Raw genomic sequence first — 17,428 nt, 5'->3', positions numbered from 1 at the left:
GCCAGGCTCTGCACCATCTCCCAGAGTGTGAAGCTGCAACCAAAAGGTCAATAAAACAGATTATCAGGGTTTAATATGTTTAATATGAGCACTACCTTCAAATTCCAGACTGATTTGGAGTTTAGGTCTGGAAGAGTTAAAGCAGCGTTAACGTCACACCCCATAATATCCTTTAATTTTTCCTTATTTTTCAACAATTGTTCTTTTTTTATTGTTTAAAGAGAAACCCTCCTGCATCTATACTGTATCTATACCGCTTTACTGTGTCTTCTTTACTAGATCTCCTTCTCCTGTTTTATCCTCAAGAGCCGATGTCCTGTATTGACTGCAGGCTTACATACATATATATATTATATACATATATATAAATATATATATTTTAAAAAGAATAGCATTATGTTTAATGAAATAAAGACAGAAAAAGCAAAAAAAAAAAAAAAAGAAGGTAATTTATATTTTAGAAATGCATGTCAGGCTGGGAAGTCGTATTTAGAATAACAAATGGCAGTGCCTTTTTTTGACTTGACTTATTTACTCGAAATGTAAAGGATTTTATATGGATTTTAAACTTTTAGTGGTTATTATAGCAAAGCTGGACGCATTGACGGTCAAAAAACAGTGATGAACACGACAGAATTGTTTGTTTTGTGCTTTATTTTTTATTACTTTATTATTTTTTTTTGTTTTTTAAGGAGCATGTCCTGTTTTTTTTTTGTTTTTTTTTGCCTGTTTTTATTTCTGTCGGATTATACTTCAGTACACTTTAGGTACTTTCAATGCTGATATGAAGTTATGAAATTATAGCTGTCTACAACAAACAGATGTGTATATGTGTATATATGTATTTGTACGTATCAGTGTGTTGTATGTTTGTGAGAGACGTGGAAAGTAAGAGTGTTGTAATTGTTTTTGTACATATATGTTTTCAGAAAAAAGACAAAAAACTGTAATTTGACATAAAAACTGAATTTTCCAGGGTTTAACTCTATTTTTTTCTGTTTTCTGTTCCCTATTTCTTTTATTTTTCACATAAAATACCTTTTTTTTGTTTTCCCTCCCAACTTTTTAGTTTTAAAAATAAGAATGAACTTTTTTCCATTTTCCACGACTTCTTAATTTCCCCCTATCATTTCTCCTACATGGAGTTTCACTCACATTTCACACACTACAGCTTCCTATTAAGCTTAAAGAAGAAACGTCAGTTTTTTGTCTTTAAAAAGAGTTAAAAATGAAAAAACTGCAGGTAAAATGAGGGAGGTACAAATAATCCGTGTTTTCTGTTTGAATCCAGCTAAAAGCTAATGATTTAGCTCTAAAGCTGGCTAATGATTTCAGTTCGGCCTCTGATGTTTGTATTTCTCAGCGTGAATGTGTTGATTGTTTGTTTGTTTGTTTGTTTGTTTGTGGGAGAGTTTGTACCTTTTGTTTGGTTATTTTTTTGTTTGTTTTTTTGAGTCTGTGTTCAATGCTTGACATCTTTGTAATAACCAGAGACAAAGTATTAAAGAGTAACTTTTGAAAAAGGAGACGTGTTGAGAGTATGCTAAGTAATTATAACATTAGAATCAATAGAAATGCTAAACTAGAAGATGCTGTTTTTGACATTATAATTCAACAATTTGCCACTTTTTGATTTAACTTCAACTCAATATGTCAGCATGTGGAAAACACAAACAGGTGTAGTATATGGATTTTTGTGTAAAAAAGTGAACATTTTAAAAATATCGCCAATTTATGTCAAAGTTATATAATATAATACTAACATCAGGTGGAAACATTAAAATACAGCTCACAGAGGCATTGTGCATTCAAATTAAACCAAAATTGGAAAAATATGTAAGACTATAGTGTAACCTGATGGTGTATCATCTTCAGTATTGAGCAAATAATACATAAGTATAATCTTGTATTTTTTTTTTTTCACCAAAATTGGCAAAATACATACACCTATAGTCTTATAGAATATTTGGTCCACTTTTTCTTTATTTATTGCAAAAGAACTTTAAAATAATGTAATTTCTTCTTAAAATTTTAAGTTATATTTCAAAATATATTACTAAAATATGTGTAAAATCAGGTAAAAACATCATAATACAGCTTACAGAAGCAATGTTTATCCAAATAAAATCACCTTGCCTTTTTTTTTTTTTTTTTTTTTTTTTTTTTAACCAAAATTGGGAAAATACATAAGACTATAATCTTACCTTCATGAGGGTTTTTGGTCCATTTTTAGTTTTTTTTAGTTTTTTTTATTGCAGTTATCACTTATTTCTACTAGAAAATGTCACCTAATGGTGTATAATTTTCAATATAATGCAATTCCTTTTAGGTTGGAAAATATTAACAGTTTTGGTCATAAAGTTACATTTATAAATATAATGCTAAAGCTTACAGCTTACAGAGGCATTGTGCATTCAAATTAAATGTGAAAATCACCTTATGATTTTATCACCAAAATCGGACAATATATGTAAGACTATAGTCTTACCCTAATGAGAATTTTTGGTCCATTTTTGTAAGTGTCTTTATTTATTGTAAAAATCACTTATTTCTGTGTAAAAATGTAACCCGATGGTGTATCATCATCAGTATAGTGTTGTTTATCTTAAGAAAACATAATCACTTTGCATTTTTTCACCAAAATTGGAAAATTCGTAAGGCTATAGTCTTTCCTTCATGAGCGATTTTGATAAATTTTTGTAGTATCTTTATTTATTACAAAAAAAAGAAAACACTTTTTAATGTGAAAATGTCTCCCAATGGTGTATCATCTTCAATATAACACATTTTTATTTTTTTTTTTAAGACGTTTTGGTAATAAAGTTATATTTAGAAATATAATACTAAATATGTGCAAAATCAGATGAAAACCTATGAAAACCTAATCACTTATTTCTGCTTAAAAATGTAACCTGAAGGTGTATCATCTTCAGTATAGAGCAAATAAAACATAAGTATAATTATATAAAGTATAGTTTATTTTCACCAAAATTGGCAAAATACACACGACTGTAATCTTACCTTCATGAGAATTTTTGGTCCATTTTTGAAGTGTCTTTATTTATTGTAAAATAGTAGAACATAAAAAGTACCTTGTAATTTTTTTTACGTTAAAATTGGCAAAATTCGTAAGACTGTGGTCTTACCTTCATGAGAATTATTTTTTTTATTGCAAAAATCACTTATTTTTGGTTAAAAATGTAACCCAATGGTGTCTCATCTTCAATATAATGCATTTTCTTCTTAAAACTGTCTTTTTTATTTTTATTTTTTAAATAATCAACAGTTTTGGTCATAGTTAGTGTTTCTGAATATAATGCTAAAATGTGTGTAAAATCAGATAAAATATTATAATACAGCTTATACAAACATTGTGCATAAAAATAAAACAAGAGAACACCTTGAAAGTTTTTTACCGAAATTGGCAAAATACACAAGACTATAGTCTTTCCTTCATGAGCTTTTTTGGTTCATTTTTGAAGTGTCCTTATTTATTGCAAAAAATCACTTATTGTTATTAGAAAATTGGAAATACATTTATAATGCTTTTTCTTCTTATAATATGTTTTTTTTTTTGGTTTGAAAAAATAAATCACCAGTTTTTGTGAAAATTATATTTCTGAATATAATGCTAAAATATCTGTAAAAGTATATTAAAATATTCTAATAGCTAGTAGCTTAAATTTATATTTCTAAATATAAAAATAAAATAAGTTAAATTGTGTAATAAAAACACAATTTACAGAAGCATTGTGCATACAAATAAAAAATACAAATCACCTTGCTTTTTTTCACCAAACTTGACAAAATACCCAAGACTACAGTCTTTACTTCATCAGCATTTTTAGTCCATTTTTGAGGTCACGTTTTTTTTTTTTTTTTTTTTTAAGTTTTTAAGTTTATTGCAAAAACCACTTAGTTCTGCTTAAAAATGACTCCTGATGGTAAAACAAATACAATATTTAGCATTTTCTTCTTAACATGTTACTTTGTAGTAAAAAAAAATCTAAATATAATGCAAAAATGTGTCAAATAAGATAACAATGTGATATTAAAACGTGATCAGACAGCTTACAGGAGCATTGTTCATCCAAAGAAAACGTAATTCTTTTTTTTTTTGTTGCTGAAATTAGAAAAATACTTAAGTCTTATCTTCATGAGCATTTTTGGTCCAGTTTTGAAGTGTCTTTATTTATTGCAAAAATCACTTATTTATTTCTGCCTAAAATGTAACCCGATGGCATATCACCTTCAGTATAGTGTTGTTTATCTTAAGAAAACATAAAACTCACTTTGCATTTTTTCACCAAATTGGAAAATTTGTAAGGCTATAGTGTTTCCTTCATGAGCGATTTTGATCAATTTTTGAATTATCTTTAATATACTTTTTTTTTCTTCTTAAAAAGGATTTTTTTTTAATCACCAGTTTTTGTCACAGTTTCAATCCTAAATATAAAAATAGGTGGAACTATTATAATAGTTGTATTGCAAAAATCCCTTATTACCACAAAAATGATAAAATGATAGTGTATATTTTTTGATATAATGCTTTTTTTTCTTAAAATGTCATTTTTTCAAGTAAAAAAAAAAAAACATTTTTTATAATAGCCATATTTCTGAATATAATGCAATTGTTTTTTTTTTTTTTTCTTTCAAAAATGTGCATTTTTCACCAAAATTGGCAAAATATGTAGGGCTAGTCTTTTTCTATTCTACTTCAAATATACATTTATATATATATATATTTTTTTTGCATTTTAATTACTGTAATATATATTTTTTCTGTGACTGAGTGGGCAGCGGTAAGCTTTACCTCTTTGGCTCAGTATGGAGACGATGTGAGAAATATTGTTGCTTTAGTATTTGTAATAATATTTTCATATATTTAGAGTAAATCTTGTATATAAATATATATTGTTACACTGCGTTTGTATGTAATTTAAACACTATATTTTATTTATAGTATCCTCTTTGTCTGTATAGTTCAGGAAACCCCAGTTTGTGTAAATTGTGAAAGTCAGTGTGAACTTTACCCTCAGATGTGTTGTAGTTAGTCAGATGTCAGCGCTTTAGACTGGAGTAAAACAGTGAAAAAACTCTGCTTTTAGGGTCGTTTAACCGGCTGTTTTTAGAGTGAAGTCTCCTCTCAGTTTTAGCCAATCAGACGCTCTGAAATACTTTTGTATGTTTTGAGGCTGAGTGTAGAAAGTGCTGAGTCACTGTGATCAGGCCTGTAAAACTCCCACAATCCCCTAATAATAAACATATGGACATAAAGAGACCAGTTTAACCCAGAAAACACAGAATCTTCCTTTATATACAGCCATGCAGAGTATTAACATTTTTGTAGTATTTGTATTTATTGCAAAAAAATAAATAATTTTTCTTTTTTTTTAAGAAGTTTTGGTAATAGTTATGTTTAGAAATATAATACTAAATATGTGTAAAATCAGGTGAGAACCTAACATTTTAGCATACAGAAGCATTGTGCATAAAAATAAAGCATAAAAATCATCTTGCATTTTTTTGTTGCCAAAATTGACAAAATACATAAAAGACTATAGTCTTACCTTTTTGATCCATTTTGAAGTGTTATTTATTTATTGTTAGAATCATTTATTACCACTAGAAAATGTAACCTGATGCTGTTTGATCTTCAATATAATGCATTTTCTTGTTAAAATATCTCTTTTTTGTTTAAAAAATATCACCAGTTTTGGTGCATCATCTTCAATATAATGCATTTTCTTTTTCTTTTTTAAGTTTTGATAATAAAGTTACATTTCTAAATATAAACTATAATCTAAAATATGTGTAAAATTGGGTAAAACATGACATTACAGAGTGCATTCAAATTAAATGTGTAAATCACCTTACATTTTTATCACCAAAATTGCACGAAATATATAAGACTGTAGTCTTTCCTACATTAAAATTTTTGGTCCATTTTTGATTTATTTTATTATTTTTTTTATTGCAAAAATAACTCATTTCTGCTTAAAAATGTGAAATGTGAAACCTGAAGGTGTATCATCTTCAGTACACTCTATTACATTACTTCTGAAGCAGAAAATATGTTAGTTATCTATACTTTACTTATTTTTTGTATACAATTATCTGAATTTTCTTCTATTTAAATTTTAAAAACAGCCTCGTTACTCCTGTTTCATTTCAGCTGGTTTTCTTTCCGGCTTCTCATCGTTTAATAAAACCCCTATCCAGATAAATCTCTCCATCCAGATAGAGTGAATCTGATTGTGATTGGATGTAGAGAAGTATAAACATATTCCATTCCGACTCCCTATTGGTTTATACTGTGATCCATCACACCTGCACCTACACGTCCCGTGTTCATTCATTTCTAATAAGCATAAATTTTAATATTTTAACATTATAGTTAACATTGTGCACTATACGACTCTGTGGGCGTGGCCTATGCTTTTGTTCTTAATGGCTTTAATTTTTCCCCTTACACTACTTTTACTTTTATACTTTTAAAACCAGTACTTTTACACTTTTATCTAAAGAGTAAAAAGCTTGAGTTGATACTTCAACTTCTACAGAAGTATTGCCAGATACTTCTGCTAGATATTATGCATCTATGACCCATTCATTACATTTTTAGAGGACTGAGAGAAGGAGGACAGTCGTTTAAACAAATGTCCAGCCATCTTAGACGTCCATCAGCCAGCTACCGTCTCCTAATGTCTTTAGCGATTAATCCAGGTTGTGTTTGGGATCCAAGAACAGTCTGGTTTGAGTATTAAACCCTCTTGATGACACTTGAATTCTTCAATCCTCTTTGCTGTGGAGTGAAAAATTATCCCTGTGAACTGCTGGTGTGATTGATGATCTGTGAAACAGTAGTGATACAAGGAACACTAACTAACAGCTCAGTAATATGTGCAGAACATCCTGCAGACATTTGTGTTTTTCAGCAGGATAATGCTCACCCACACACAGCGAGAAACAAGGAATATGGTCTATTAATGGTCTATAATCTATTAAATGCATTTATGGAGCAGCTGGGACCTACAAGCGTAGAGCTACAGGATCTACAGGCCCAGCTGTAACAACATCTGACTTCTATCCAGGCTAGAGGCGCCAAACAAGGTAGCACCCCTTGTGAAAAAATTGTATATTTAAATATTATAATAGAGTACTTTAACTATATGTGAAATAACCGAAGTATACCTTTTCTCCTTATACTTACATTTTCACCTAATTAATCAGTATTTAATATACTTTATATATACTTTAGTTTGCTGTGCAATGTTTGTACTGATGATGATATACTTAAAACATATATACTTAGTATTATTTTATAAAACTGCTTTTTATGATAAAACTATACTTTTAGTAAATATTTCCTAGGAGCTTATATTTCTGCACTAAAACTCTACTTCAGTCAAATTTGATAGCAAAACATTGATTTTGTAAATACAAATTAAAACTGCTGATTTAATTTTTGTGTGTTAAATTATACTTAAGTTTTTACTTTTTAGTTTAGTGGAAGTAAAATAACTTTAACAGCTGATGCTGCAATGCTTTATCAGTTTATATACACTCCTCAAAATGAATGTGGTGTTAAATCTATACTTTATTCACACTTTTAATATGTTTTAAATGTCCAGTTGGACAGCTTACGCAAATATATCTAAAATGTATTAAATAGTGGGGAAAATTATTTAAATTTTGCATTTAAATTTTACTGATTGTTATATCATTTTAATTCCAAACAAGTAGCAAAGTACAAATTGGTGGTTAATAAAATAACATACCTATACCTAACAATATATACAATATAAAAGTATAATATACAATAACGTAGCTGGCTCGCCGCTAATGTTAGCTAGCTCTCCGCTAACCTTAGTTCTCTCCTCAGTAATGTAGCTAGCTCTCCGCTAACCTTAGTTCTCTCCTCAGTAATGTAGCTAGCTCACCGCTGATGTTTGCTAGCTCTCCGCTAACCTTAGTTCTCTCCTCAGTAATGTAGCTAGCTCTCCGCTAACCTTAGTTCTCTCCTCAGTAATGTAGCTAGCTCTCCGCTAACCTTAGTTCTCTCCTCAGTAAGTTAGCTAGCTCACCGCTAACCTTAGTTCTCTCCTCAGTAACGTAGCTAGCTCACCGCTGATGTTTGCTAGCTCTCCGCTAACCTTAGTTCTCTCCTCAGTAATGTAGCTAGCTCTCCGCTAACCTTAGTTCTCTCCTCAGTAATGTAGCTAGCTCACCGCTAATGTTAGCTAGCTCACCGCTAACCTTAGTTCTCTCCTCAGTAATGTCGCTAGCTCTCCGCTAACCTTAGTTCTCTCCTCAGTAATGTCGCTAGCTCTCCGCTTACCTTAGTTCTCTCCTCAGTAATGTAGCTAGCTCACCGCTAATGTTAGCTAGCTCACCGCTAACCTTAGTTCTCTCCTCAGTAACGTAGCTAGCTCACCGCTGATGTTTGCTAGCTCTCCGCTAACCTTAGTTCTCTCCTCAGTAATGTAGCTAGCTCTCCGCTAACCTTAGCTAGCTCTCTGCTAACCTTAGTTCTCTCCTCAGTAATGTAGCTAGCTCACTGCTAACATTAGTTATTTTCCTGAATTAGATGTGTTTTCCCACTGGTATTTAACACACCTACATCTAAAAATGTAATACCAACAGCAAATTTCCAGTAAATTTAAGACAATTTAAGACCTTAATTACCAGGACTTTAATTTAAGACTTTTTAAGGACCCACGTAAATCCTGTTATTTCCACAAAGGAAAACCTGTTTTCAGTTGTTTTAATCAGTTTTACCAATTAACTTGAATTGTTTCACTCTAATATATCATTACATTCACCCAGATAAAGATTTACTACATTCCAGCAATCAATATCTTTATAAAATATTTTATAAATAAAAAAAGGCATTTTTGAGGCACTTTTTTAAAACATAATTTATTTCCATATTAAATTAAAATGATCAAACATCAGTTTGCTGTAAATTAACACTGTAAATTACGATCTGCAGGACTACAGAGATCAGTCCCGGTGAAGGCCACATGGACATCAGAGCTCTAATGATAAATGTGCTCGTCTCTAATTACACATCCATAAAACGCTGTAGCGCGTACTGTATCTCTCCCTCAGAGGAAACAACAGCAGCTCATATTAAAACACATACATATTAAAAACAAACAAAATATATATCAGGTCTAGGAGGAGAACAGAGAAGAGTAAACCAAAATGAAAAAAAAAGAAAAGGTAAGTAAATTAAATGTGTACAGAGGAGTCTGTATATATTCCCTCTGTGTGCTTTACTTTAACTAACTGTATTTAACTATATATGTACAGTATAGAAATATTTGAGTAATAAAGCATGTTATCTTTCAGCCCGCAGTTCAGACTGAGCTCAGCTGATCCAACAGTGAGACCAGAGTCCTACAGCTCAAAGACAACATCAAATAAAAGTAAGTAAATCCTTAAAAAAAATGTATGTAAAAGAGAAAATATCAATAAGCAGATCAGCATCACTCCACTAATGTGAATCATCAACTAAAATAGCTGCACCCAGAAGGAAACAATCAACAGGAATGAAACTTGGTGTGATGAATAGCACACCTCTGTTCTCCCACAGCTTTCAGAGGTCCAGAAATTAACAGTTTATCCAAAAACACCCTTCAGACTGGGCGACACGGGACATAATTTACCCTGATAAATCACTTTTTACACCGTTATCCAGCTCAAAGTAGCTCCACACCTCCTTACTAGAATCCGGAGAGCCCTGACATTTAAAACGAGGCATTAATAACTTAAAAAGTGCAGAAGAAGCTTATTAAAAACACTGTTTACATCCTATAACGCTACTAGCTTCAGCTCCGAGCGCCGCCATCCCTGTACTGATAATCTTATAGACATACATATACATAGACTCAGCATAGTGTAGCAGCTGGTGCCAGGAGGCAGCCTATGCGGAGTCTATGTATATATGTCTGTTATTATTAGTACAGTGATGGCGGCGCTCGGAGCTGAAGCTATAAGCATTATAGGATGTAATCAGAGGTTTTTAATAAGCTTCTTCTGCACTTTTTAAGTTATTAATGCCTCGTTTTAAATGTCAGGGCTCTCCGGATTCTAGCAAAGAGGTGTGAAGCAACTCCATACTTTTACTTTTTTTATATATTTTTTTTTATTTACCTGCTGAACATTAAAACAAACCCACACTTCCTTCTGGGAGCAGCTATTGATTTGATTATGCATGTACGTTCACAGATAGTGGAGTTATATATATATATATATATATATATAAATATTAAAATTTTCTCCCCAATTTACATGGCTAATTACCCAACCCACGCATTAGGACTTCCCCATCACATCAGGAGGGTGAAAACTAGCACATGCCTCCTCCCATACATGTGAAGTCAGACTCCGCCTCTTTTTGAACTGCTGCTGATGCCGAGTAGCATCACAGCGCTAACGCGCATCGAGGCGGTTCTGATACATCAGCTCACAGACGCAGCCTTGTGCTGATCCACATCACCCTAGGAGTGATGTGGGAAAAGAACTGTACCCACCCAGAGTGCTCTCTCAGGGCTCTGGCAGTTGATGGCAAGCTGCATGATCGGGATTCGAACCGGCGAGTTAGTGGAGTTTTAAACCTCTTTAACCTCTGGACGTCTGAGCACAAACAACACCTACAATAGTAAACAAAGCACAGAGAGACCGGCCCAGAGATTCACTACAACACACACCACACACAGCACGGTACTGAGGGTTCATCAGTCCACATGTACCACCTCAGAACCACAGCAACACCTCAGTGATCTAGAAGGATTTAAGCAACACATTTGTCGTGAAATTTGATTGACGTTTGCCACAGAAGGCTGAGCAAAGCTACACACACTTTTCACACGACAAAATGCTACTGTTCAAAAGTTTGAAAATGCATCTTTTTTTTGTTTTTTACTTTTGTTACCTCAGGGGATGGCTTCGGAACGCCCACACCTGCATACGTTGTGAGGTGATATCTTGTGAGTGAGGCTGAACACTGGCCAGCGGTGTGCTCATGGTAAGTGGAAGGCAGTTTCTGGCTGGAATTGCCCAATAGTTTTTAAGCTACTATGGGACAAGCCAAAAGTCATGGGACACTTTACAAATACTAGTTCCTGTCCCATGACTTTTGGCATGTTTGGCAGTGTATAGTTTAAAAATCAATCCAGAATAATAGAAGTTCTAATAACATGAATTTGCAATAATTAAAAAAAAATCTCCAATTAACACATAAAGTCTATTATATTACAATCATTTAAAATATAATATAATATAATAATGTTTTTTAGTTCCAAACTTTTGAACAGTAGTGTAAATGGAGAAACATGACAGTACTGAATGATTTTATTTATCAGCAATATACTGTTAATTTACACACGTTTTCACTACAGTGGTTAAGTTGAGAAATTATTAACTCTGTTCATTATTACAATAATTACTTGCATTTTTATTATAAGTTGTTTTGTTGGGATTTTAAGTTAAATATTTTAGAATAATATATATTTAATACTGTACAGTACTAAACATACTGTATAATTAAAAATAATTTAATTTAATTGTAATTTCCATTTAATCGAGTAAACAGTAAATATACTATACATATATTTGTTAAAGTTCTTGACCAATGGACCAATAGAAATTTTCTTTGGACAGCAATAATATATATAGTAATCAGTACTGTACTAAAACTGCTGTCAGTTCAATTTCCTTTGGCTGGAATGTAAAATAATACCAGTACAATTAAATGAATGGCAGCACATCAGATTATACTGGTTGTTATATAAATATTTAAAGGAGAAATCTGGTGTTAAATGGACTTGGGTTGTACAAATAGCCCAGCATTCCCAAATACAGAGCTTTTAACCAATGCTCCCAACAGGCTCACAATACAGCAAATAAAACTAAAAAAATAAATAAATAAATAGCAAGTGAAATTCTTTCATTTTAAGGCAATAAATTTAGTTTTTTTTTTTGTCTCTGATAAGAATTGTTGTCTTAAGCCTTATCTGTAAAAAATATTTCACACTTCTACTCAGTGATTAAACTCTTGCAATTGTATCTGCAATTGAAAAAAAAAAACAGGGTTCAGTAGCTCCTCCATTTCCACTCGCTGTTGTGTTTACGTGGATCTCCATGGAAACAAGCACACAAAGTGTAATTACGGTGCGCGGCAGTGGACAAATAGCTTTTTTATTAAAGGCGAGGAGACGAAACTCAGAGATGTGCGTCTGGACGAGACTAAAATTACCGGAGGAGCACGGAGTTCAGAGAAAAACAGTAGAGGATAAAATCACAGAGGACCCACCAAAAAAGAGAAAATTACCCCAGAAACCCCTGAGAAACTAAACACGTCCGGATAAGGCTGTACTAAGCATTGTTATTCTAAGTAATTTAAACAACAAAGTAAGCACAAAAGGTTACCAGTCAAGTTATTTAGATTTTTGTCTATAAATTTAAGCCATAAAATCTGTATTTTCTTGCTTTATTTGCGATTGCTTGATTTGACTTTTTTGAAGAATTTATGTCTGTGTACATATATTTTGTCTAGTTCTCGCCAATGGATTTTTTTGAAGGATATCTGTGCACTTTTAAAGTTCCCAATGTCTTATTTTACATATCAGGGCTCTTATAATTCTACTAATGTGTTCTACTAAAGTGTGGATCTACTTTAAGTTTGATAATAATGTAAAAATAGCCATTTATTTGAATCGGCAACTCTATGCCCCTATCACTAGCATTGTGGCTCGTTTTAGCATGAGCTAAAACCTCTGTATTTGGGAAGCAGAACCGAGGTGTGGGCTATTCAATATAAGTATATATATATATTTACCATCATGTTTCACTATGTCACCCAAGTCAGTTTCACACCAGACTTCTCCTTTAAAGTGGAATATTTGACTGTCTAATTATTAAAATATGGTTTCAGGTGTTAAAAATCAAATTATTAAATTATATCTGATGATTTTTCATCTACAGACTGAATCACATCCTGTATATCAATCAATCACCTGCCGAACCGTACAGCACCTTATAACTATAATAAACTACCTATAGTGATGCACACTTACTGTGCTCTCTTTCTCACAAACACACATAATACATACAATATCACACACACACACACACACACACACACACACATGTACACGTGTACGTAAAGAGACTACTGGGGGAGGTGGTGGAGCTGAGGTAAGTCCGTGCCCATTGGTCAGGTGGGCTCGGCTGGGCGGAGCCTGCAGTGAAGGCGGATGATTAGAGATGACTCAGTGGTTGAGGAAGTGTGTGTTACAGGGGGACGAGCTGTATGATGCTCCTCAGCTCCGGATCAGCGTGAGGAACTCGTCCCGGGTCTTGGGGTCCTCTCTGAAGACCCCCAGCATGGTGCTGGTCACCGTCTTACTGTTCATCTTCTGCACGCCCCTCATCACCATGCACATGTGCCTGCAGGAGACGGGTACAGAGACAGAGGCTCACCAATCTACCAAACTACCGATCAAAGGTATTGATCATAAATACAATTTTCTATCCAATGTATATCCTGTTTATATTAACTTCCCTATCACTATTAATACTCCCAACACTAGGAGGTTGAGGACCACTGCAACATCTCCAGCTAGCATCAAAGTGTGCTCTGAGGAAAGCGCCGAATCCCCAGATCAGACACCTGTGCTGACCAGCATCAAACTAAGAGTGATGAGGGAGGAGAGCGCCACCTGCTGTAATTTAACCACACTAAGCTGTGTACTTGAAGTATGAGGTATATGTACTAAATGAATATGAACTGTAAGTCTAATTCAGTATCCATTCAGTAACTACCATCACTTACTAAGAACCCATTATGAATTATTCAGTATCTATGACTAACACTGTAGTATCTACTATTTAGTAACTATTCAGTATCTGCTACAAATGATTCATTGTTTTGGTACCTATTATTATTGATTTAGAATCTACTATGAAAAATTCAGTATCCAATATAAATATGATTCCATATCTATTGTACAAATGATTTATTATCGACTATAAACAATTTAGTATCCATTATGAATGATTTACTATCTACTTTGGAATATTCACTGTATTCACATGTATTATGAAATAACCAGTATCTACTATAAATTGTTTAGTACCTTGTATGATTGATTTAGAATGTACTAAAATACAGTATCCAGTATGAATTATTCGGTATCTACTATGAACTGTTCAGTATCTTCTATAAATTATTTAGTACCTACTACAGCTGATTCGAATGAATCTACTACGAATGATAATTCAGTGTCTACTATGAATTATACAGCATCTACTTCAAATGATTCAGCATCTAATACAAATGATTCTGTGTCTAAAATAGATTCAGTATTTACTATGAACGATGTAGTGTCTACTTCAAATGATTCAGTTTTTACTATGAATCAGAATCTACTTCAAATGATTCAGCGCCTACTACAGTTAATTCAGTTTCTATTATGACTGATGCAGTATCTACTTCAAAAAAATCAGTGTCTACTACAATTGATTCAGTGTCTACTCCAAATTATTAAGTATCTACCTCAAATGATTCAGTTTTACAATTGATTAAATAATTTGAAGTGGATATGCATTTGCCAAAGTAAACAATCAATTGTAAGACACTGAATCATTTGAGGTAGATACTTAATAATTAGAAGTAGACACTGAATCAATTGTAGAAGACACTGAGTAATTTGAATAATTAGTAGATATGCATTCGTCATAGTAGATAGTGTCTACTACAAATGATTCAGTATCTACTATGAACAGCTTGGGTCATCTCTGGAAAATGTTTTAAGTTATATAAAATATCACTATAAAATAAAAAGATTAACAGTTAAAGTTATGATGTCATTGTATTGTTATTGTGTGTGTAAGAGCTCATACGTTGCCTCGATGACCACGCCCACTCCGGCCGGCTGCAGAGCTTCAGTGATGGCCACTGCGATCTGTTTGGTCAGTCGTTCCTGAACTGAAACCAGTGGAGAACAGACAAATTAAAGTCAGAGAAAGGGGCGGTTCTGGGGGCGGAGCAGATCAGCTATATACAATATTTCACATTATACACATTATTCAGTACATCCTTATATTTATGATTAGTACGGGATTTTAAAAGAAGCTTACCTTGTAATCTCCTGCTGTAGATCTCCACAATCCTGTAATAAAAACAATGCAATTATTAATGGAATTAACATTAACTCCGCCCACTTCTCTACAATACAGAGTTACTATATTCACTAATAGCACTTACAATGTTACTACTGTACACATCACAAGACTTATGTTCACCATGACCAGAAGAAGCTCCGCCCACTTCTCTACCACAATACAGTTACTATATTCACTAATACCACTTTACTACAACTTTACTACTGTACACAACACAAGCCTTATGTTCACCATGACCAGAAGAAGCTCCGCCCACTTCTCCACTACAATACAGAGTTACTATATTCACTAATACCACTTTACTACAACTTTACTACTGTACACAACACAAGCCTTATGTTCACCATGACCAGAAGAAGCTCCGCCCACTTCTCCACTACAATACAGAGTTACTATATGCACTAATACCACTTTACTACAACTTTACTACTGTACACAACACAAGCCTTATGTTCACCATGACCAGAAGAAGCTCCGCCCACTTCTCCACTACAATGCAGAGTTACTATATTCACTAATACCACTTTACTACAACTTTACTACTGTACACAACACAAGCCTTATGTTCACCATGACCAGAAGAAGCTCCGCCCACTTCTCCACTACAATACAGAGTTACTATATTCACTAATACCACTTTACTACAACTTTACTACTGTACACAACACAAGCCTTATGTTCACCATGACCAGAAGAAGCTCCGCCCACTTCTCTACTACAATACAGTTACTATATTCACTAATACCACTTTACTACAACTTTACTACTGTACACAACACAAGCCTTATGTTCACCATGACCAGAAGAAGCTCCGCCCACTTCTCCACTACAATACAGAGTTACTATATTCACTAATACCACTTACAACTTTACTGTAGGTTAAATGGACTCTATAATGCACAAATTTTTTTTGGGCTAGTTTCGGCTACTGCGCTTGCACAGATCTCCACTTTAAAAAGGGTGGCTATCCAACTGAACTCACTGAAAGCAATCAAATCTTCACAGCAATGCTGTTTCCAATAATGAATAATCTATCAGAGCTTTTTTTCTCTAGACAGTAGAAACAGCTATATAGACAGCAAAAGTAATATAGATCATTTTTTATACCCTTGATTTTAGAAGAAACAATGGATGAGCAGGTGTCCCAACACTTTTGTACATGGTGTACTGTATCAGGTAGGTTAGGTGTGTGTGTGTGTGTGTGTGTGTGTGTGTAATGTAAGAGAAAGGCTAATCTTGGGTATTGGGGTCAGATAGGATGAGTCTCTTCTTTGTCACTTACACATAACAGATAATCTGCTTATTGCTGCCCACTCATTCATGTAAACACACACACACACAAACACCTTCCTAATTAAAGAAGAAAAGCATATACGCCTGAGTGAGAGGCTGAGATTAAGCAGCTTCATTAGAGACATTAGAACAGGGGTGTCTATAATAATAATTACTATCATTTACACATCATTTTATCTTTATCTCTCTTTGACAGTGTTTATAAAACTAACCATCAATTTGAATAGTTAGTTTACAAATGTCTCTTAATATTATTATACTTCTTTATTACCGCAACTGATTCTTAACATATTAACATTAAACACACTTCCCTCTGAACAAAAAAAAAATGTCTATTTTCCATTTCTTTGGAGCCACCATGTAACCGACTAAATGCAGAACAGAATATAATTAAATAATTAACAAACATCAACCCTGGTTCAGATTTGAGGTATAAAAAAAACCCTGTGTAAAATGTTAAATGCAGTGAAATACTGTAGTAGCAGTGCTGTGTGGGTTGATGGATTACGTACCTGGCTAGTTTGCTGAGACCCAGCACCCTCTTGTTTGGGAGATATCCTATATGAACCTAAACAGATAAAAAAAAAAAAAAGTCATTTTATATTACCCATTCATCCATCAAAAGGCAAAAAAGATTTAGACCTTAATCCCTTACCAAACACAGACATATAGATAAAATAAAAACAGCAAATGAAAGTGGGAGTAATAAACACATACTACTGAAGAAAAGTGTTTGACAGACAATTTATACAATGCATTAAATGTATAAATGCAGTTTATAAAATATATATATATATATATATATAAGGCATCATGAGCAGAGCCACAACATAGTCTTTTAAACAAACTACAATATTTTATGCATCATGTCGACTAATAATACAGTACCAGTAAAAAAGTTTGGACACATCACCACATTCAATGTTTTTTTTATTTTCCC

At 33.0% G+C, this 17,428-nt stretch overlaps 1 protein-coding gene across 1 annotated transcript in view; it reads right to left on the bottom strand.

The window, feature by feature from the left end:
- Positions 1-11,150: 11,150 nt before the first annotated feature.
- The window catches only part of gch1 (GTP cyclohydrolase 1), a 33,173-nt gene continuing 26,895 nt past the window's right edge, over positions 11,151-17,428 (bottom strand). The window contains exons 3-6 of the mRNA XM_022673309.2: positions 17,001-17,056; positions 15,151-15,182; positions 14,914-14,998; positions 11,151-13,458 (exon numbers count right to left, since the gene is read on the bottom strand). Of these exons, the coding sequence (XP_022529030.2) occupies positions 13,332-13,458; positions 14,914-14,998; positions 15,151-15,182; positions 17,001-17,056 (300 nt within the window). The 3' untranslated portion in view covers positions 11,151-13,331. The remainder of the gene's footprint in view (positions 13,459-14,913; positions 14,999-15,150; positions 15,183-17,000; positions 17,057-17,428) is intronic.

This window comes from Astyanax mexicanus, chromosome 14 (assembly GCF_023375975.1).
Source record: "Astyanax mexicanus isolate ESR-SI-001 chromosome 14, AstMex3_surface, whole genome shotgun sequence".
Classification (NCBI taxonomy): Eukaryota; Metazoa; Chordata; class Actinopteri; order Characiformes; family Acestrorhamphidae; genus Astyanax; species Astyanax mexicanus.
The sequence above is the reverse complement of the archived record's forward strand: the minus strand, read 5'-3'. Positions and strand labels throughout refer to the sequence as shown.